At 38.3% G+C, this 21,867-nt stretch overlaps 1 protein-coding gene and 1 long non-coding RNA gene across 4 annotated transcripts in view; one reads left to right on the forward strand and one right to left on the reverse strand.

Annotated features, from left to right (window-relative positions):
- Nucleotides 1–245: 245 nt before the first annotated feature.
- On the reverse strand, nucleotides 246–14,168 carry LOC141422448 (uncharacterized). Its single transcript, XR_012446999.1, has 3 exons — nucleotides 14,036–14,168; nucleotides 566–908; nucleotides 246–370 (listed from the first exon to the last, which is right to left on the reverse strand). It is a non-coding gene; the product is annotated as an uncharacterized lncRNA (long non-coding RNA).
- Nucleotides 14,169–14,236: 68 nt separating this feature from the next.
- The window catches only part of Tmx3 (thioredoxin related transmembrane protein 3), a 37,985-nt gene continuing 30,354 nt past the window's right edge, over nucleotides 14,237–21,867 (forward strand). Inside the window, exons 1-4 of one of the 3 annotated variants that reach the window (XM_074069665.1) lie at nucleotides 14,237–14,470; nucleotides 15,366–15,420; nucleotides 18,049–18,088; nucleotides 19,044–19,167. In XM_074069665.1, coding sequence (XP_073925766.1) covers nucleotides 14,416–14,470; nucleotides 15,366–15,420; nucleotides 18,049–18,088; nucleotides 19,044–19,167 — 274 coding nt within the window. In that variant the 5' untranslated portion in view covers nucleotides 14,237–14,415. Of the gene's footprint in view, nucleotides 14,471–15,365; nucleotides 15,421–18,048; nucleotides 18,089–19,043; nucleotides 19,168–21,867 lie in introns of those variants that run through there. The other 2 variants (XM_074069664.1, XM_020171124.2) reach the window with 2 other exon arrangements.

Genomic DNA, 21,867 nt, shown 5'->3' on the forward strand with positions numbered 1-21,867 from the left:
TTAAATGTATGAACAATAACAAAAATACTGCATAAGATCCATCGGGAACATCTTCTGATTTATTATCTTTGTCATATTTAAATGAATGTTTATGTTTATGCATATTACAAACTCAAGACTTTCATAGATTTTATGTATATGAATTAACCACAATCATCTCTCCATCTTTGATGCTCACTGTGTCACAATCTAACCCCTATAATTTGCTTTCAGGTTATTTGGATCTGATTCCATTAGATGAAACCTTGGCTTCTTGAAATTCAGAGGAAAAGACTACAGATCTTCAGCAGTGTTCTAATCAACTGCTTATCCAGGATGAACTTCAACCTTCTATGAGCAGACAGAAGCATTAAATGAGCGGGTCAGTTTTCTGTTGAAATAATGAAAAATGGCACAATAACTAAAAATAAGATTCAAAACATTTCTTCAGGGCCCTGGACAAGAATCTAAGTGATTCCCCTGGACTAACTTCTTAGAAGTGAGTAACATAAATAATTGGATTTTAACTGACTTCCATAATTGGATTAGCACCATCAGATCCAGGCACGAAGAATATGAAACTTACTAAAAAGAAAATACTGTTCAGGGGAATTCCAAGATGGCGGCTAGAGGTAGGAAGCAGAAAGCGACCCTCCTATAGTGAAATCTTGGAGAGAGGCTGGACACACACTTTGCAGGCATAATCACCGAGAAAAGGCATAACTTTGACCCCTCCACATCTCCAGCCGGTGCAGAGAATCTCCACTTCACGTTAAACGGAGAAACGAGGAGGGCCCCCGGGGCTGCCAGTGGCCGGTGCCCATATGGTGTGGGAAGACACGGACCAGGTGAGCTTCGCGGTACTGCAGTAGCCCCACAGACAAGCCTGGGCCAGAGCAGCATAGCCCCCGGGACAGACTGACCTCCACCTGGGAAAAAAAGAGAAACTGAGTAATAAGCAATAAGAACAATTAAGACATGCTGGAAAGAGGGTGGGGCGCCTGAGCGCTGAAGATTGGGGGAAGGGAATCCTTCCCGGGACTGTAAATAAACAAGCCAGGCGGCCGGAGAGCCTCTGGCGGGAGCGGGGCGCGCGCCCAGCAACCAGAGCAGGAAAGCTTGTGAGAGGAGGGAAGACCCACTGCCCACATGAACTGTAAACAAACATGGCGGCTGGCAGGAGCAGCAGCACTGCCCAGTAAACAGGAGCAGGAAAGCTTCTGAAAGTGGCAGTGGGAAGAAAACTTCAGAGGAGAGGGGGGAAGTCCCACCTCCCACAAGAACTGTAGATAAACACGCAGGCCTGACAACGTGGGGCAGTGTCACCTTTCCCAGTGCTTGGAAAGGGGAAAGCCTGTAGCAGAGGCTCCCGCATAGGAGAACTCTGAGCAAACAAAGCCCGTGGGACCAGGTGAGTGCTAAGTTCACCCCAGAGATCTGCATAAATAACGCCGCCAGCTACAGGCTGAGAGCAGCAGGCAGGCAAGCCACAGTTGCAGATACCACTCTCAGAACTGTCTCCAGACGCTTTTTTTTTTTTTTTCTTTTTCTCCCTACCTTTAATGAGAGAACAACTGAATTACACCTGCAAGCCGAAAAACTTACTGAAACTGTATTGCATTTGAACTGGGGACACTTGGTGGGGTTTTGTGTGTGTGTGTGTGTGTGTGTGTGTGTGTGACTGTGAGTGTGTAGTTTTGTTCTACTTTATGCATCCCCTTTGAAGAGACAACTGCAGAACAACATCTGAGGCACCAACTCCAGGACTGGAGATTGAGACGGACACCCAAATTATTAAGACTGAAACTGCATTGCATATAAACTTGGAAGTTTTTTTGTTTTTTTTTAATTTTCTATTTTCCATTTTATTTTAATTCATTTTTATATATAGATATTACTTTCATTTACTTATTTTTTATTTTTTTTAATCTTTGATTTTCAATCCTCTCTCTGTCTCTCTAATGTCTGTTCAGCTTACTGTCGATTAGTACACTAACACTCCCTGTTTATACCTTTGAAACTCTCTTGTCTGATACCTTGTTCTGCTTTCTCCCTCTTGTCTGTATATTTGTTTTCCCCTTTTCTTTAACTTCTTGCTTTCCATCTTAGCTCACTCTTCCATTCTAAATATTACCATTGTTATTATTAAAGCTAGAAAATACTTAATTGCACACAGTACAGGGACAGTAACAACACCAAGGACAATGACGGGAAGACAGAAAAAACAGGGAAACCAGTTTCCCCAGGGCAAAAAATTAGCACAGGAACCAGAGGGGAATGAAGAGAACAGAAACTCAGATCCAGACTCCAACAAAATGAAGATAAACTATGCCAAAGGACCCAATGAAGCCCACAAGAATAATTTAAAGGAAGACATACAAGTACTCAATGAGAATTTTATAGAGATGATACTGGATAGGGTCAACCAAAATGTACAGGAGACACTCAAGAAATTCCAAGACAATAAAAATAGAGAATTTGAAAAAGCAAAAGAAGAAATAAAGGAAACCATAGAAGCACTGTATAAACACCAAAGTGAAAGAGAGAACACAATGAATAAATGGATAAATGAACTGAGGACAAAAATAGACAACAATAAAGAAGAAAACTGCCAGGATATGGAAAACCTCAGAAAAAAGAACGAAACAGAACTGCAAACCAAAACAGAAGGCCAATCCAGCAGAATAGAACAAATAGAAGACAGAATCTCAGAACTTGAAGATGAAATGGTAATTAAAGGAAAAACTGAAGAACTATTAATTAAACAACTCAAGACCTGTGAAAAGAAAATGCAAGAACTCACTGACTCCATCAAAAGACCAACCTTGAGAATCATGGGCATCGAAGAAGGAGAAGAGGTGCAAGCGAAGGGAATGCGTAATATATTCAACAAAATAATAACGGAAAATTTCCCAAATCTAGAGAAAGATATTCCAATACAAATGCAAGAGGCCTCCAGGACACCAAACAGACAAGATCAAAATAGAACTACTCCACGACATATCATCATTGAAACAAGTTCAGAAACTAAGGAAAGAATATTGAAGGCTGTAAGAGAGAAAAAACAAGTAACATACAAAGGTAAACCCATCAAAATCACAGCAGACTTCTCAACAGAAACATTAAAAGCAAGAAGAGCGTGGGGTGAGATCTTCCGGGCACTGAATGAAAATAACTTCAACCCCGGGATACCCTACCCAGCAAAGCTATCATTCAAAATTGATGGAGCAATAAAAGTCTCCCATGATAAGCAGAAACTAAAACAATATGTGACCACAAAGCCACCATTACAAAAGATTCTGCAAGGGATCCTGCACAGAAAGTGACACCCAACTTAACCATGAAAAGGCAGGCAGCACCAAACCACAGGATAAGAAAAAGCAAGACAGTAGAGAGTAACATCAAGTTAGGTACACACAATCAAACCTTCAAACAACTAAGACAACTAAATGGCAGGAATCACCACATACCTATCAGTACTAACGCTTAATGTTAATGGACTTAATTCACCCATCAAAAGACACCATTTGACAAAATGGATTAAAAAAGAAGATCCAACAATTTGTTGCTTACAGGAGACTCATCTCACCGACAGAAATAAGCATATGCTTAGGATGAAAGGCTGGAAGAAGATTTACCAAGCCAATGGCCCCCCAAAACAAGCAGGAGTATCAATACTTATCTCTGACAAAGTAGACTTCAAACTTACATTGATCAAAGGAGATAAAGAAGGACATTCCATACTAATAAAAGGGGAAATAGACCAAAAGGAAATAATAATCATCAATCTGTACGCACCCAATGTCAATGCACACAATTTCATCAAACATACCCTGAAAGACCTAAAAGCATATATAAACGCCAACACAGTGGTTGTGGGAGACTTTAACACTCCATTATCATCAATAGATAGGTCATCCAAACAAAAATTCAATAAAGAAATCCAAGATCTAAAATATGCAATAGATCAAGTGGACCTAGTTGATGTCTACAGAACATTTCATCCAACCTCTACACAATATACGTTCTTCTCAGCAGCCCATGGAACCTTCTCCAAAATAGATCATATCCTAGGGCACAAAGCAAGCCTCAGCAAATATAAGAAAATAGAAATAATACCGTGCATACTATCTGACCACAATGCAGTAAAAGTAGAACTCAACAACAAAAGTAAAGACAAAAAACATGCAAACAGCTGGAAACTAAATAACTCATTACTTAATGAAGAATGGATCATCGATGCAATAAAAGAGGAAATTAAAAAGTTCCTGGAAGTCAATGAAAATGAAAACACCACCTACCGGAACCTATGGGACACAGCTAAGGCAGTCTTGAGAGGAAAGTTCATAGCCATGAGTGCATATATTAAAAAGATTGAAAGATCCCAAATCAATGACCTAATGATACATCTCAAACTCCTAGAAAAACAAGAACAAGCAAATCCCAAAACAAATAGAAGGAGAGAAATAATAAAAATAAGAGCTGAAATCAATGAAATAGAAACCAAAAAAACCATACAAAGAATTAATGAAACAAAAAGTTGGTTCTTTGAAAAAATAAACAAGATCGATAGACCCCTGGCAAACCTGACTAAAATGAGGAGAGAAAAAATCCAAATTAGTACAATTAGGAATGCAAAAGGGGAGATAACAACAAACACCATGGAAGTCCAGGAAATCATCAGAGACTACTTTGAGAACCTATATTCAAATAAATTTGAAAATCTAAAAGAAATGGACAGATTTCTAGATACATATGATCATCCAAAACTGAACCAAGAGGAAATTAATCACCTGAATAGACCTATAACACAAAATGAAATTGAAGCAGCAATCAAGAGTCTCCCCAAAAAGAAAAGTCCAGGACCTGATGGATTCTCTGCTGAATTCTATCAGACCTTTAAAGAAGAACTGATACCAACCCTCCTTAAACTGTTCCATGAAATAGATGCAGAAAAAGCCTTTGATAAGATCCAACATCATTTCATGATAAAAGCTCTAAGAAAACTAGGAATAGAAGGAAAGTTCCTCAACATTATAAAAGCTATATATGACAAACCTACAGCCAGCATTATACTTAACGGAGAAAAACTGAACCCATTCCCTCTAAAATCAGGAACCAGACAAGGATGCCCACTATCTCCACTCCTATTCAACATAGTACTGGAATTCCTAGCCAGAGCAATTAGGCAAGAAGAAGGGATAAAAGGAATACAAATAGGTAAAGAAACTGTCAAAATATCCCTATTTGCAGACGACATGATTCTATACCTTAAAGACCCAAAAAACTCCACTCAGAAGCTTCTAGACATCATCAATAGCTATAGCAAGGTATCAGGATATAAAATCAACATAGAAAAATCATTAGCATTTCTATACACTAACAATGAGCAAATGGAAAAAGAATGTATGAAAACAATTCCATTTACAATAGCCTCAAACAAAATCAAATACCTAGGTGTAAACCTAACAAAAGATGTGAAAGACCTCTACAAGGAAAACTATACACTTCTGAAGAAAGAGATTGAGGAAGACTATAGAAAGTGGAGAGATCTCCCATGCTCATGGATTGGTAGAATCAACATAGTAAAAATGTCGATATTCCCCAAAGTAATCTACATGTTTAATGCAATTCCCATCAAAATTCCAATGACATTCATTAAAGAGATTGAAAAATCTACTGTGAAATTTATATGGAAACACAAGAGGCCACGAATAGCCAAGGCAATACTCAGTCAAAAGAACAATGCAGGAGGTATCACAATACCTGACTTCAAACTATATTACAAAGCAATAACAATAAAAACAGCATGGTACTGGCACAAAAACAGACATGAAGACCAGTGGAACAGAATAGAGTATCCAGATATGAAGCCACACAACTATAAGCAACTTATCTTTGACAAAGGAGCTAAAAATATACGATGGAGAAATAGCAGCCTCTTCAACAAAAACTGCTGGGAAACTGGTTAGCAATCTGCAAAAAAATGAAACTAGATCCATGTATATCACCCTATACCAAGATTAACTCAACATGGATCAAGGATCTTAATATCAGACCCCAAACTCTTAAGTTGATACAAGAAAGAGTAGGAAATACTCTGGAGTTAGTAGGTATAGGTAAAAACTGTCTCAATGAAACCCCAGCAGCACAGCAAGTAAGAGATAGCATAGATAAATGGGACCTCATAAAGCTAAAAAGCTTCTGTTCATCAAAAGAAATGGTCTCTAAACTGAAGAGAACACCCACAGAGTGGGAGAAAATATTTGCCAACTATACATCAGACAAAGGACTGATAACCAGAATATATAGGGAACTTAAAAAACTAAATTCTCCCAAAACTAATGAACCAATAAAGAAATGGGCAACTGAACTAAACAGAACTTTCTCAAAAGAAGAAATTCAAATGGCCAGAAAACACATGAAAAAATGCTCACCATCTCTAGCAATAAAGGAAATGCAAATTAAAACCACGCTAAGATTCCACCTCACCCCTGTTAGAATAGCCATCATCAGCAACACCAGCAACAACAGGTGTTGGCGAGGATGCGGGAAAAAGGAAGCCTCTTACACTGTTGGTGGGAATGTAGACTAGTACAACCACTCTGGAAAAAAATTTGGAGGCTACTTAAAAAGCTGGACATCGATCTACCATTTGATCCAGCAATACCACTCTTGGGGATATACCCAAAAGACTGTTACTCCAGAGGCACCTGCACATCCATGTTTATTGCGGCACTATTCACAATAGCCAAGTTATGGAAACAGCCAAGATGCCCCACCACTGATGAATGGTTTAAGAAAATGTGGTATCTATACACAATGGAATTTTATGCAGCCATGAAGAAGAACGAAATGTTATCATTTGCTGGTAAATGGATGGAATTGGAGAACATCATTCTGAGTGAGGTTAGCCTGGCTCAAAAAACCAAAAATCGTATGTTCTCCCTCATATGTGGACATTAGATCAAGGGCAAACACAACAAGGGGATTGGACTATGAGCGCATGATAAAAGCGAGAGCACACAAAGGAGGGGTGAGGATAGGTAAGACACCTAAAAAACTAGCTAGCATTTGTTGCCCTTAACGCAGAGAAACTAAAGCAGATACCTTAAAGCAACTGAGGCCAATAAGAAAAGGGGTACAGGAATTAGAGAAAAGGTTAGATCAAAAAGAATTAACCTAGAAGGTAACACCCACGCACAGGAAATCAATGTGAGTCAATGCCCTGTATAGCTATCCTTATCTCAACCAGCAAAATCCCTTGTTCCTTCCTATTATTGCTTATACTCTCTCTACAACAAAATTAGAAATAAGGGCAAAATAGTTTCTGCTGGGTATTGAGGCGGGGGGAGAGGGAGGGGGCGGAGTGGGAGGTAAGGGAGGGGGTGAGGGCAGGGGGGAGAAATGAACCAAGCCTTGTATGCACATTTGAATAATAAAAGAAAAAGGAAAAAAAATACTGTTTCATATTTTATATTTTTTTATTTGCAGTGGGTACAATACCCTGACCTGTTGAAATGATAGCCTGGAATCTAACCTGAAACATGTAATCAAGAATCTATTTAGATGAAATATTGCATTTTATTTCTTATCTTAGAGGTATTATACCTCTAAGAGAATCTTAGGTTAACTGCATTTGCAGACCTGAATTCTACTCAGGTGGACCAATGTAACCAGATGAGCCCTTAAGAAAATAAGAGGTGGGAAGAGTCAGAGTTGCTGCAGAATGGAAATTTGGAGAAATCTGAAGCAGGACTTGCTCTATTGTTGCTGGCGTTGGCCTCATTGCTGGGCAGTCTGTACATGTGGGCCTATGGAAGCTGAGACCTGCTCCCAGACTGTTTGCCGATTTCTAACCTAGGAAACTGGAAAATAATAAACTTGTGTTGTTGAAAATGCAACAAAAGAAAAGTAATGTGTTACCTTAGTGTCGGAAAAAGGCATTTCAGAATTCAAAGCTGGAGACTCATGAGAAACTTTCTCACATTATGACATTCCTTTAATTTTAGACATGTTAAGCACATATGCTTTGATATTTTCATCTTGGGAAGTTTGAGAGGAAGTTGTTATGTTTCTTTTTCTATAAAATTCCATCAAGGTTTTGGCAAGCAGTCTATCAATTTCCTTCTTTTTCTTACCATTTTAAATAAACCATGTAAAAATTTCCACATCACTCATTCCTAAGTTTTTGTTCATTTTTCAATTTACTTTTTTGTGAAGCCATAACTTTTATATTATCTTGAAGTCTGATAGAAGGAAGCTGTGATGAAAGATCCCACACTGCCTCTTTTGCACCTTGTATAGCTCCCAAGAACAAAGTCATAAATGGGTCAGTGTTGGCAGGAGTTATTTTATCCCAGCAGCAATCCTAATCCTGAGAAGCATCCCACAGGGTCTTTTACATTGTCACATTGCCAGTTCACTGCTGCCTGCTTGGGCAGCAATTTTGCAGCTGCAGTACACCCTGTAAATGACAAGGGAGGCAGAATATGACAACCACATTCTCTAGGAATGACTATGACCTCCCTTGGTCTATCCCAGTCAGCATGGTTTTCTTGAACCATCTCCACAAAGATAGCAGCCAAAGGCAGGGTCTAAGGTCATACCCACCTTCTTCTCCACTTGACAACGTTGAAAGTTAGAGACGGTGCTACTTAATTAAAATTCTCAGTTGTTGTTTCAGCAAATGTTCATCAAAACCATGCTTATTGAACTCTACAAAATGCTTCTAGTCCTTACTGAGTAATTTCATATTTTGAGAGTTTCTTTTCTGTCAGGAATTTTCATGATCAACATGTCCCACTTGGGTGAACAACTTAGGTGTAGTGGGTCTCACAGTTTTAGCTGACTCCATCCAAAGTTACTGTCCATATTCCTTTGGTTGGGATTCCAGTTGGCAGCTCAAGGATATGAGGCTGAAAAGATTTTAAACTTTTCACTTTTGTTAAAGCTGGAAGCATCAACTAGGAATTTTAATTCACTTGCCATCAGTTTGCACTTTTCTAAATTTAGCTAATCTGAACTTAATTCAACTTTTTTAATACTGAAGGTGCAGTCCAAACTGAATTTTTAATCAACCTGCCATCGGCTTTCATGATTCTGAAGGTCCTGGAGTTTGTGCTCTACAATTTGTAGATTGCAGTGAAAAATATTATTATTAGTAACTAATTTCAAAGCCTATGCTACTTCAAACCAAGCATCAATAGCTCATTTTTATCCAGTTTATTAACATCATTTTCTTTTTAAAAATATTTTACTTATTTTTTCAGTGCTACGAGTCAAACCCAGGGCTTTGCACAAGCTCGGCGAGCACTCTACCACTGAGCTGCATCCCTAGCACTTCCTTTTTTTCCCTAAATAATATCTAAGTCATATTCCCAGAAAATGGGTCAGAAATATTTTAAGTAATGCCACTTTTAATGTCAACTGTAGAAAAACACAGTTTAGTTGCTCAAAAAGACTTACAGGATCTCAAGTAGTAATATTAACATATCAATTTATTGCCAGGAAGGAATGAAATACAGCAGTGATCTTGAAACAATGATGTGGATCACAGTCGCTGCAAGGGGTCTGGAAGAAGACAGTTGATGAAGACTTCCACCTTCTTTCTATAAGGATCATGGATGTGTGCAGTTACTTTGTCTCTTGCATCAGGAACCACCTAGAATGTTTTGGAACTAAGAAGCCATAAGTGGAGTCTCAGCTCAGTTTTTAAACATTTGCTCTTCACTTACGCATATTCCCTCTGTAAAATCAGCCCCAATAGAATTTTCTGGGGGAGCTCACTGAGACCAAATGCAAATCATCACTCACACTCTAATTAAGAAAAAAATGCTGATGATCTAGCAAAAAACCAAAACAACAGTAACAACAAAACAAAAAAGGAAGACTTCTTGGATCCATGATTCCAGAAGCCACATTATAATCAGAATGTTTTGAATCTTGACCGAGGTCAATGCCATGCAAGAAATTTAGCTAAACATGTCCAAAATTGCTAGAAATTAACCTTCATTGTACATTCCCATTCCTAGTTTGCTGTTATGCTTGAGGATTCAAACATACGAAATTCACTTACTGCATTTATTCAAATAATAACATGTTTTTCATCTTTTACTTGTTACTATAAAACATCACCTACAAATTTTTCCCCTACAGTTAAACCATGCTTACATTTCTGAGAAAAAAAGTGGTCATGATATATCACCTTTGGGGGGGCACTATTAAATCTGGTTTGATGTTTTAGTGGGAATGTTCTCCCATTTTTGTTTTTGAGAGAAGGTGGCCTGTCACCGACACCTCCTCTGGTTTTGTAGTCTCATTGAATGAAGGATGAATGTTCCCTATTTTTCTATCCTTGAGAAGTTTGTAGGAACCTGATGGTTAATTTTGTGTCACTTGACAGGATTAAAGAATTACCAGGTAGGTGGTAAGACATTGTTTCTGCATGTAACTATGAAGATGTTTCTAAATCAGAATCAGAAAGGCAGTAAAACAGTTAGCCTTCTTCAGTGTGGGTGGCCATGATCCACATCCACCTTAAATAGAACAGAAAGGTGGAGGAAAGGCAAATTTATTCCCTCTGCTTGAGCTGAGATATCCATCTTCCTCTGCCCCACTACCTGTTCTAGTGCTTTGGCTTTAGAGTGGGACATTATCACAACACTGAGTTCTTAGGTCTCTGATCTTCAACAGAATTATCCTCCAGCTTTCCTGGTTCTCCAACCTGCAGATGATACTGGGGCTTGCTGGTTTTCATAACTATGTGAACCAATTCCATTAAGAAACCTCTTCCTTTTGGTTTTTTCCCTCTGGAGAATCATGACTAATACCAACTGGTTGATTTTTTTTCATAAAGGCAGCATATTTTAGAAAGTGGTTCTAATGTATTTTTTATGGAATAATTTCAAACATCTGACTCAATTTCTTTAATGGTTACCAAATTCTTAAAAAATATTTTTCATTTTTGAATAGATTTTCCTTCTTTTTTGGATTTGAATGTAAAAATGTATTTGAATGTATATAACATTTGAATTTTACATATATTTTCACAAAGTTGTCTTCATCTTTTTAACTTTTGCTACATATGCACAGTAATTGTTGCTTCCTAGAATTTGAGCAATGATTATCAAATGTATCTTTCCATTAAAATAAGCATTTGAAGTTTTAGTTTTTAAACTTTTCTTATTAGAGCATACACTCAGAAAAGTACACAAGCCATAAGAGTTCAATGCATTTTCACAAGGTGAATACATCTTCATATGCAGCAATAGGATCAAAAAACAAGACATTAAAAAAAACAGACATTAACCTGGACCACTAACTTTTTTTTTAAATTTCTTTTATTCGTATGTGCATACAATGTTTGAGTCATTTCTCCCCCCTTCTCTCCACTCCCTCTCTCTCCCCTCTACCCTCTCACTTCCGAGCAGAAACTGTTTTGCCCTTATCTCTAATTTTGTTGAAGAGAGAGATAAACATTAATAAGGAGGACCAAGGATTTTTGCTAATTGAGTAAGTATAGCTATATAGGGAGATTCCTTGCATTGCTTTCCTGTACATATACGTTACATTCTAAATTGATTCTCCTCAAACTATCCTTTTCTCTAATTCCTGGTCCCCTTCTCCTATCGGCCTCTGTTGCTTTAAAGTTTCTGCATTAGACCCCTAACTTTTAACAATATTGCATAACTTGACTGTTTCTGAGCTCATGCAAATAAAATTGTAGTGCACACCTTTCTTTGGTTTCTGATTTCTTTTGTTCATTTACAATATGCATCCATGTAAGTTTGCTATCTAAAAGTTCACTCATACTCATTGCTGTATACTATTCCACTATAAGAAAACAACATAATTTATTCATCCTACTTTAAATATTTGAGTTAGTTTTTCTCAGTTTCAAACACTCCTACTACAGACATGCTCAGACATGACTTTTGGTAAGGATGAGTGTCTTAGCCATTTTTTTTTTTTTCTTTTTCTTTGATTGTCCTGCCTCAGCCTCCCAAGGGCTGGGATCAAAAGTGTATGTCACCACATCAGGCTTAGCCTGTGCTTGATGCTATAAACAAAATATCACAGATAGAGTAACTTTAAAATAATATACACAAATTTTTCACAATTGTGGAACCTTGATTTCAAATCAAGTTGCAGCAGGTTTAGTGGCTTGCTCTCTGCTTCCAAAAGGACACATTCTTGTTGTATGACAAAAGGGAACAAAGGACTAGCATGCTTCTTTAACCATTTTTATAGGTTTAAATTACTCATGAGGCTCCACAATCCTGATTTAATCACACCCTAAAGGTCCCTACTCTTGATATTGACACACTGGCAATTAAGTTTCAACATATGAATTTTGGAGGACTGATTAAGACCATAGCAGTATGTATGCAAAACCCACCAAGCATATATCTGTAAATCTAGTTCATATAAAAGTTTAAAAAAAAATACTTGCCATCTGTTAAATATTAAGGAAATTCATTAACAACATGAGAGAGATAAGCAAAAAACTTAAATATTTTCTTTAGTTGAATAAATCATTTCATGAATTTGTTAATACAAGTTTTATTATATGGCAATTTAGCCTGTTTTCTGTACAAAAACCCTTAAAAAGTTTGTTGTTTTGCTTTGGTCACTATCTGTTCAATGCATTTGTTTTTATCATTTTCAGATTGCCTGGATCAATGATGGCAAGCCACATATGTAACTTCAAAATTTTAGTTGAAAAAATTTTCATTAAAAAAAATGAAGAAAAACAGATCAGATTTAAAAATATATTTTATTAATTCAGCATATCAACATATAATCAATACTGAAATAGTTTATTTAATCTATCTCCAAAACCCAGTTTTAATTTATAGTACAGTTCATTACAAACTCTTAAAATTTCACAAGAAATACATGATTAGTATGTACAGTTCATAAAATTTGCAGTTAAGAGTTGATTCACATACCCTGATTATTCCAAGCATACTTAAGATTTGTTTTCTAACTGACTTGTTTATAAGTTTACTAGCTAAGTCATGAAATACTCAGTTCTCTGCCACACCATTCACATTTCAGGAGCTCAACAGCCACAGGCAGTGGCTACACTGTAGGAGACCACAGGTCCTGGTCAAGTGAATTTTATTGTTAAATTAGCACAAGCTAACAAGGTGTAAAGCAAATTCTACCATAAATTGTTTTCTTTCACAGGCTGTGAGAGACACAGAACTCTGACATAGTTAAGAATGAAAAAAAAAATAAAAGAAATAGGGTCCTTCAAAGATACCAAATCACTTGCACTAAATATAAAGTTACTCTACCACAGCTAATGGAACATTCCTGTCACCTTGGTGGTCCCTTTATCTTTATTCTACTTATTTAAAAATATCTCTACAGAGGGCATCATGCAGTAAGCACAGAAAAGTGAAACCTGGCATTTGCTGTCAATCTGATTGTAATGAGATGTCTGCCTGCTGGAACTTTGAACCTAAAGTCAATCAGCTGACGTCATAATCCCTTTGTTGTCCTCCTAACATGTTCTCGGTAACTGATTTAATCTAAATCTCTGCTACTTTAAGACCTTTAAAAACTTCCTGCAAGTCAGATGCCACTGCAGGGGACATCATGTAAAAGTATGTCCAATTTATAAACCACTGTCCTGTAGAAAAAGAAAAAAAAGACAGGTAGCAATATATTTTATACTAAGTACTTTATTTTCCAAACGGAAAAAAGTACAAGATCATCAAAAAAGGATGCTTATTTTCAATTTTTCAGGTTTTAAGAGAGAGAAAGTTTTGAAAGGGGAACTTCTTTAGTTGGCAACAACGCACCAAAGTCGACTGCTGCCAACGTCTGCCTTTCTCAAAAGACTCAAAGAAGACTGTGAAAAGGTCTCGGAAACTGTTAGGGTCGCAGAGGTCAGCAACCCCCAGTCGGCCGTTTTTCAGTCGGTCAGCGCACTTGGTCCACGAATCGGACCCACCGCCAAGGCGCGCAGGTGCGCACCCCGCACAGGAGAAGCAAGTGAAAGCGTTAACAAAATTCAGCCTCGACGTGCGTGTGGAAAACCTACCTCACCTCCAGGCGCTAAGCTTAACTGCAGCTGCGGAATTTACCGCCCGAGAGCGCTTCCCTAAAGCGCTCACACGCCTCTGCCCTCACAGGAGGGGCCCGACCGCCGGGTTCCCACGCGCCCTAAGGGGCGGGGCACGCAAACGGCGTCTGCGCACGCGTCATCCTTCTGCGCACGCGTCAGACCCCTGCGCATGCTCAGAGGCCGAAGCCGGAGGGGTAATGGGAGGGTAAGGGAGGCCAAGTAGCTCCGCCCCCTGTCTCTGCGCGGAGCTCTTCTTCCGCGCCGGTCAGACCGGCTTCTCTTTTCCGGCAGGCAAGCAGGCAGTGGGAGCTGGCGTTTCTTTCTCACCCTTTCGTTATCCGCCTCTGTAGCTCTCCATGGCGTGCGCGGGTGAGCGGAGAAGCCGCGCCACGCTGGGTCTCTGCGCCACAGGTAATAACGGGTGGAGATGGGGATGGGGCTGGGGTCACGGGCCGGGACGGGCGGGGCCTGCGGAGTCCTGAGGGTCTCCACTGGGCTCCGTCTCGTTCTTCCGGATCCTCTGCACTGACCCTCATCGGCCGACCAGACTGAACCGATGTCTTGGGGTGCCTCCACTTGAACACCATCTGGTCCAAAAGGGGGAGATGCGGCCGCTCTCCTTGAGTGATCGCCAGGGCAGGAAGTTTCTGTGACACCAGTTGCAGTGACGGCCACCGCCCGTCCAGGGAGGGGCAGGTGTTGCCCTGGCTTGTGGGGTGACTCTGTCACGTCCGGAGGTTATTTGCTACTGGTGCTACAGGAGGGGTGGTCAGGGGCCGGTGATGGTCAGATGGCCAGGACTGTGCAGTGTAGCTATGTGCTGGCCTTGGTCTGTCTTTCTGCTAGCGTGGAGTCCGCGGTTCGCACTGTGGCTTGTCCTCAGCTCAGTTACCTTTGCAGGCCCCTGTGTGCCAGGTGCCGCCCTGTAACACGCTCAAATTCGTTGTTTTTTTTCTGACTGTATTTAGAAGGGGGAATAAGGATTTTGAATGGTACTTGAGATAATTGCTATTACAGGAGCGCAAATGATTTTTATATCGGACTCAAAAAAGAGCAAAATGATAGGAAAAGGAACTGTGCATTAGGTCTTATGCCCTGCATGGCCCTTGCTAGTTCAGTGTGGTTATGTGCAGGGTAAATACTTACATATGCTTTTGAGTTACTCATAGCCTAGGATGGATCAATGATGAGTTTTTGGTAGACTGAAAAGTTAAAAAAAAAAAATCAACATATTTTATAGGTGACTAAGCATGTAATAAGAGCCAAAGATCACTATTTTCTACATTTTGTTCTTCTTTTCTTCCAGTTATTTTACTTGATATCGCTTTCTGTAAAGGATTTGTGGAAGACTTAGATGAATCGTGAGTATATAACATATCCAAATATTATTTTTAACTTTGTCAAACTTAGATGTCTAAATATTTGCATATGACCCTAATCTTTAAACTACAGAGACAGTAATGCCCAATGTTGATATAGTAAAACTGTCCTATTCACAGTTTTATTACATGCTGTTTTGACCAAGTACAATCAAAATAAAAAAAGTAAATTGTAAAGAAATCAAAAGGAATTTCAAAAACAAACAATTCAAATTCCCACGTGCACATCAGGAAGCTCATCTAATGGGGAAAAGCTCTCAGTCCCATGTTATTGCCAGCAGTGTTTAAATCTGCTGCTCTGGGCCCTTAATTTTGTGCCAATCTGCCTTCCAAAAACCTAGTGGTGCCCAAAGAAGTGTGGTCCAAGTTAGTGTGCTTAATTTCAGTGATAAAGTGAAAAATTTAGGTTTGTTTAAAGGCACTATGTCCTTAGTAGAAGTTGGGTGGTATTACTGGAAAAATGAATCAAACATCTGCAGTCTTCAAGATAAAGAGCCTGAGGTAAGATCTAGTTTTTGGTGAGCAGTGTGAATGTACACAACAGTAATTTTTGTGACACTAATGTTGCTTGCTCCATGGGATTTCAAGTTATGGATGCTCGGACATATGGTATAGGTCAGTTAGACTAATTTTAGAGCACTGACCTCTATGCATCCTGAGTATAGTCTCCTTGGAACCATATATCCATGGATGCCAAGGATCTACTGTATATTGCTAGTTTTGTGCCAGGAGTTGTTCTAAGTACTAAATATTTCCAAAATGGGGGAGTGCCCCAATGAGTTTTTCTGTTAGTTAAGATCAAAAAACTAGCAAACATTCCCATATTCTGTTTTCTCATTTTCCTTGTGTTTGTTACTGTTTTTTGCTTTAGTCATACAGAGTACATACTGGAATTTGGTACTTACCTTCAGAGTATTACAGAATTTACAAGACCCCAAATCTTGTTTGTGATCTTTTAGGGTGAACTGTAGGCAGTAACAATGCTTTTCCCACATGAGGGAAGCTTCCCTTCCACACCAAACTTGGTGTACAACGTGCTGGAAGTCAAGGACTCAGGCCTCCCAGGCCAACCAAGTTTGTAGGTATATCAGCACTCCTAGCCCAGCTGCTTCTCTTTGGAGGTGTCTCTTGGGTAGCCTCACCTGAGACATCTCCCAGGCACTTTTGCCGAAATCTCCTTATTGAGGGCCTCAGCTGAGGCACTTTCCCACTTATAAAAAGGCAGAAACCTTTTGTTCAGTGCTCCTAAGCAGTGAGATGGATGTCCCTGTCTGTGCTTCATCCACCTGATTTATCTGGTACTGTGTCATGGGGATTAATAGAACACTGAGGAGCTAGCACTTCTTTTTTGTATGTCTCTTGGGTTGTACTGTTAACCATATCTGAAAACAGTCTTTATTGTTACTCCAGCCTAGTTCATTATCCTGATGGACCACATTGATGACACCTGATTGCATGACAGACGGGGTGTAGTGAGCAAGGTGATGAGTTGAACACGGTACTGTTTTGCAAGAGCAAAGGTCCAGGTCCAGAGGTCCCATGGGTCCTCATCACACTAATGTTAACAAGAAGGTAACCTTACTGAGTCAGTGGTACCTTCTAGAGTTTTTCACTGTAGGTCTCCTTTCTTAGAGTGCTACCAGTGGTGACTGCATGAGGAGGAAGGAGGAAATTCTAATAATCATTTTGTTGCCAGTGTGGATGCTCACCAGAAAGACTCCTATGCTAGAGAACATTACTAGGACCATACCATGCTTGTCATCTAAATATGGAAACCGAATTGTTCCTGGCAGCAGAACAAGCAGATGTACAACCCATTGCCTCTTGGATCCGTAGGCAATGGCAATGGCCGTGAAAATTCTGTCACAATCCTAAACTAAGCATGGAATGCCACTGTTGTGAAAGCACCAAAACTGAATGAAAAAGATGGCCCACATGTCATGTCCTCATCCAGGCTAAAAATTCTGTTCCAGAACAGATTCATTCCTCAAGCCCATCAGCCAGTGTGTTGTCACCTGATAGACCATGTTTTATCCCTCATGCTATTAACAGTGCTCCTCTGAAATCCTGGCCTCATTTGATGCTTCTCTGAATTTGGTTCATCTATGCCTGTGCCTTCCACTGATTTGAGCTACACTTGCTAAGTCTTAGATGACCACATTTGCTTCCTGTACATTTTCTTGAGCACACTTCTTTCATGATGGCCCTGACTTGACTTAGCCTACACACAGTGGGCCCAATGTGGGCATGCAATAGATTCTCCATGCTTGTAGCATCCTGATGGACAGTGGTCGTTGAGTATTTTAATGGACAGTTAAGGGACAGGCCTGACCAGCTGATAACAGTGTTCAGATTTACCCCATCTTGGAATATGCATTGCAAGTGCTCTGAATGCAGCAGTTCCCTCATCTTGATAGTTCTCTACTTTTATCCTTACAGTGTTTAATGGATAGGATGAGATTTAGAGGTCTCTGAGTAAATATCTATCTAATTTGTTCCATTTCCTATATTCGTCAATTTAGCCTATAAATTTATAAGTGTGTAGTATAGGTTGGGATGTTTGTGGACACAAGTGTAAAATTAAGAGATTTCTTTCCTCTTTGCTTTTAGGTTTAAAGATAACCGAAAAGATGACATTTGGCTTGTAGATGTAAGTATGTGAATTTTATGTCAATTACCCAACCCTATTATTTTAAGTATTATTTTCTGCTCTCTTCTACTTAAAAAGGACAATGTGTGGTTAGTGCTTATGTATCTACTCATTTTGTTTTGTCAGATACCATTTTTTATTTTATATTAAATTGAACCTCAAAGTTTTAAGGTTCCTGGCAAATAAACTAATTTTTGATGAAATATTGGAGGGTGGGGTGGGTAAGAAAGGAAGCTAGAACCCTATGTTTTAATGAGGTAAATTGGTAGATTATGTCTTAAGGAGGTTATGGTATGATTTTCTTATAGAATTCACGTAAAGTAGCTGCAAAAAATGGAACAAGAATGGCAGAGTTGATGATTTTTGAAGCTAGATGATGGGGTATGAGGACACTCCCTTTTATTATTTCTTCTTTTGTATATATTTGAATATTTCCATAGTTAAAAGTTTAAAAATAAGTCTCATTTCATGAAAGTACAGTGGACATTAGGTTGTATTCTCCCAAATCTTGCCAGTGGATACAATAAAAGTCAGCAAAGACATCTTCTGTGTTAAACTGTTTGTAATAGAAATAGATTGGTGTTTATCATTAATATATAGGAGGGGTGCAAATGGGATGTGTATGTATGAATGTATGATGATTTAGTTTAATATAGAACTTAGATATATTCACTTGGAAGCAGAGGCATTTTCACTTTAAGTTATGTATGTTTTAAATAAGTGTCAGGAGTCATTTAAAATGAACTTAAATAGTATTACTTTTGATATATATGCTAGGAGTTAATATGTCTACATTTATGTGTGTCTTTTATTTTTAAGCAACTGCTTCAAAAACTACTTTTTGTCTAAGACAGATTATTAGAGTATTTAGTCAAAGACATTCTTATGTATTAAGATTGATACTCAAAATAGCTCAACATTGTAGTGTTTTGTTTTCTTTTTTCCTTTTGGATAGTTCTATGCACCGTGGTGTGGCCATTGTAAAAAACTGGAACCAATTTGGAATGAAGTTGGTCTTGAGATGAAAAGCATTGGTTCTCCAGTTAAAGTTGGAAAGATGGATGCTACTGCCTATTCTAGTAAGCCTTTACCTAAAGATTATTATTTCATTGTTTTCATAGTGGAAATGTTTTAATTATGCTATAGTGTTCAAGACAGAAGGTAGAAAGTTTTTTGATCATGTAACATCTTAATAATATAACTGTATACTTATGAGTTAAATGAGTCATTGAATATTTAATACATAGGCCTGACATAGACATATAAGCCATCTTCTGTTACTACTTGAACCCATCTTAGATCATCAGTTCATGTGAGGCAGCTCCAGAAAGTTAAATGTTGTACTCTTGGTATCAATATTGCTGTGATAGTTAAGTAAATGAGAGTCTGTGGATTGTTAGAGTAGAGAAATAAAAGGGAACTTGAAAGATGAGCTGAGTTAGGATTGATGTAAATATGGGGGTATTCAGAGCTAAACATAAGCTTAGAGAAGACAGAATTATGCAGATACAGGAGACTGTGGACCTCAGTCCCCATCTGTCCTTCTGCCTGTTGTTAAAAACAGAATTGTTAGAGCATGGCCACACTCATCTAGTTACTCTTGCCGAGGCTGTTCTTGTGCTCCATTGTCAAAATGGAGTCACTGTGACAGAAAAAATCTGTCCAAAGCCTAAAATATTTATTATTTGACCCATTATAGAAAAAGGTTACCAAAACCGTCTTAAAGGATTGGGGGGAAGAAGAAATTAAAGAATTAAGAGGTATAATAGAGAGTTGGAAAGAATGTAGCTTCAGAAAGCAAGCCTGGCTGTACCTGCTACATTTGCGGTGTGACACCTGGACAGTTTCTGTGGCTTCCCTGTTGCTAAATACTTAATTGTAATCCTTCTTATATTGGTTGTTTTGAAGTTTGAGAATATTGCACATGTAAAATCCTTTGTATTCAATGAAGATACATTCTCTTTTCTTTTAGTTACTAAAGAAGTATATAATGTACATTTCCTTTCGGGAAATCAAATTTATATTCTAGATTCTGTCTTTGGAGCAAGACAGACCTATGTTTTAATCTTACCTGTCTCATGTGCTAGTTTTTATGGCTTTGGGGAAGTACTTGACCTCTGAATTTTAGTTTCTGTTCCTGTAAGCTTTCTCCCTATGGTACCTATTTTACAGTCCTGTTCTTCATTTTTAATTCCAAAGTCAGTGCTCAAAGGGGTTTCTTGATGGTGATGTACATTTTTGAGAAGGCACATACTTGATAAAAATGTTCTTGGCAGCAAGTTGTAGGAAGAAGGAAGAGTAGGTAGAAACAAGACGTTTGTCTAACTGAAATTTTGTTTGTGTTTTGGTGGCTCAGGATGGGTAGAGTCAGTAGAATGGCTGAAGAATTGTTACAGACCTTTTTAAGGCTGAAATCACAGCTGAGATAGACTGGCACTGTAGTGTAGAGAAAGAGCATGAAAACAGTGCTACGAAGTTTTCAGTGTAGTTGCTGATCTGTGAAACTAATGTTGAATGGAAAAGAAGGGTAAGTTTAATTTTGTGTGCTTTTTCAAGGTATCAGCTTGCTTGAATTGATAGTTTTGGCTTATTAATGTTTGTGAATCAGGGAAATAGAATGTGGCTGAGTTAGAACTAGAATTACTGAGTGACATAAAAAAATTTTTGAAACTTTGGAAGGGCAAAAGATTAATGACAAAATGTTGTGGTAAGGAAGAGTTGATATTTCTTGAAATAAGTTTATGCTTTCAGTAAGGTCGCTCATGAAAATAATTTCTTGCATCTATCCATGTTGGTTAGACAACCATACACACATTTATTCATGGATGCATTCATTCATGTATTTACTCGAGCAGTATTTATTTTCTGACAACTGTTTATGAAGCCCCATACTGGTCTCTAGAATTTCAAGAAAGACCCAAACACATCTTGCCTATTCTATAAATGCGTATGCCTAATAGAGAAGAAAAGATGAACAAACCAATAAATATAATTTTAAAAATTGTCGTGATCACTTAGAAATAGTTACTGAGAAACTGAGCACTGGTGGCTCATGCTTGTGATTGTAGCTACTCAGTAATCCGAGATCAGGAGGATACCAGTTCGAAACCAGCCCAGGACAAGTGGGTCCTGAGACCCTATCTCAAAAGTATCCAACACAAAAAAACTACTGACAGAGTGGCCCAAGTATTAGAGCACCTGCCTAGCAAGTGTGAAGCCCTGAGTTCAAACCCCAGTTCTGCCAAAAAATAGTCATTGAGAACAATAGTGCATATAAATTAGTAAAAGTGTTAATAGTAGTAGTTAGCAATTTATATTATGTCAAAATTCATTGTAGCATTTAATTCACTAATTTATTTTTCAGTAGTAATTAAGTTCCCCAAATACCACTATTAAAGTAGCACTCTGATTAAGGAGAGAATAGCCAATTTAAATAAGGGACAGGAATGTAGTTCAGTGGTAAGGTGCTGCCTAGCATGCACAAGGCCCTGTATTCAATACCAAGCAGCATTAAAAAACAAACAAGCCAATATATTTTTCCTGAGTAGCTTATACAAGAAAGTGTTTGAAATGCTTACAGGTCTTTAGAATTCATATACAGGTTTTTGCTTTTTAATTTTTTAGCAACTTTTACTTCATTTTTCACGAACCATTCAGAAGTTTAAGTTTTGCTTCTTAATGTCATCATTATTGTAGATTTTATTTCTTGTTCACTTAGCATTGTATAATATGTTATTTTGAATTAATACAAAAAAGTATTCTATAGAGGCTGCTGTGCA

The sequence above is a fragment of the Castor canadensis genome, chromosome 4 (assembly GCF_047511655.1).
Source record: "Castor canadensis chromosome 4, mCasCan1.hap1v2, whole genome shotgun sequence".
Lineage (NCBI taxonomy): Eukaryota > Metazoa > Chordata > Mammalia > Rodentia > Castoridae > Castor > Castor canadensis.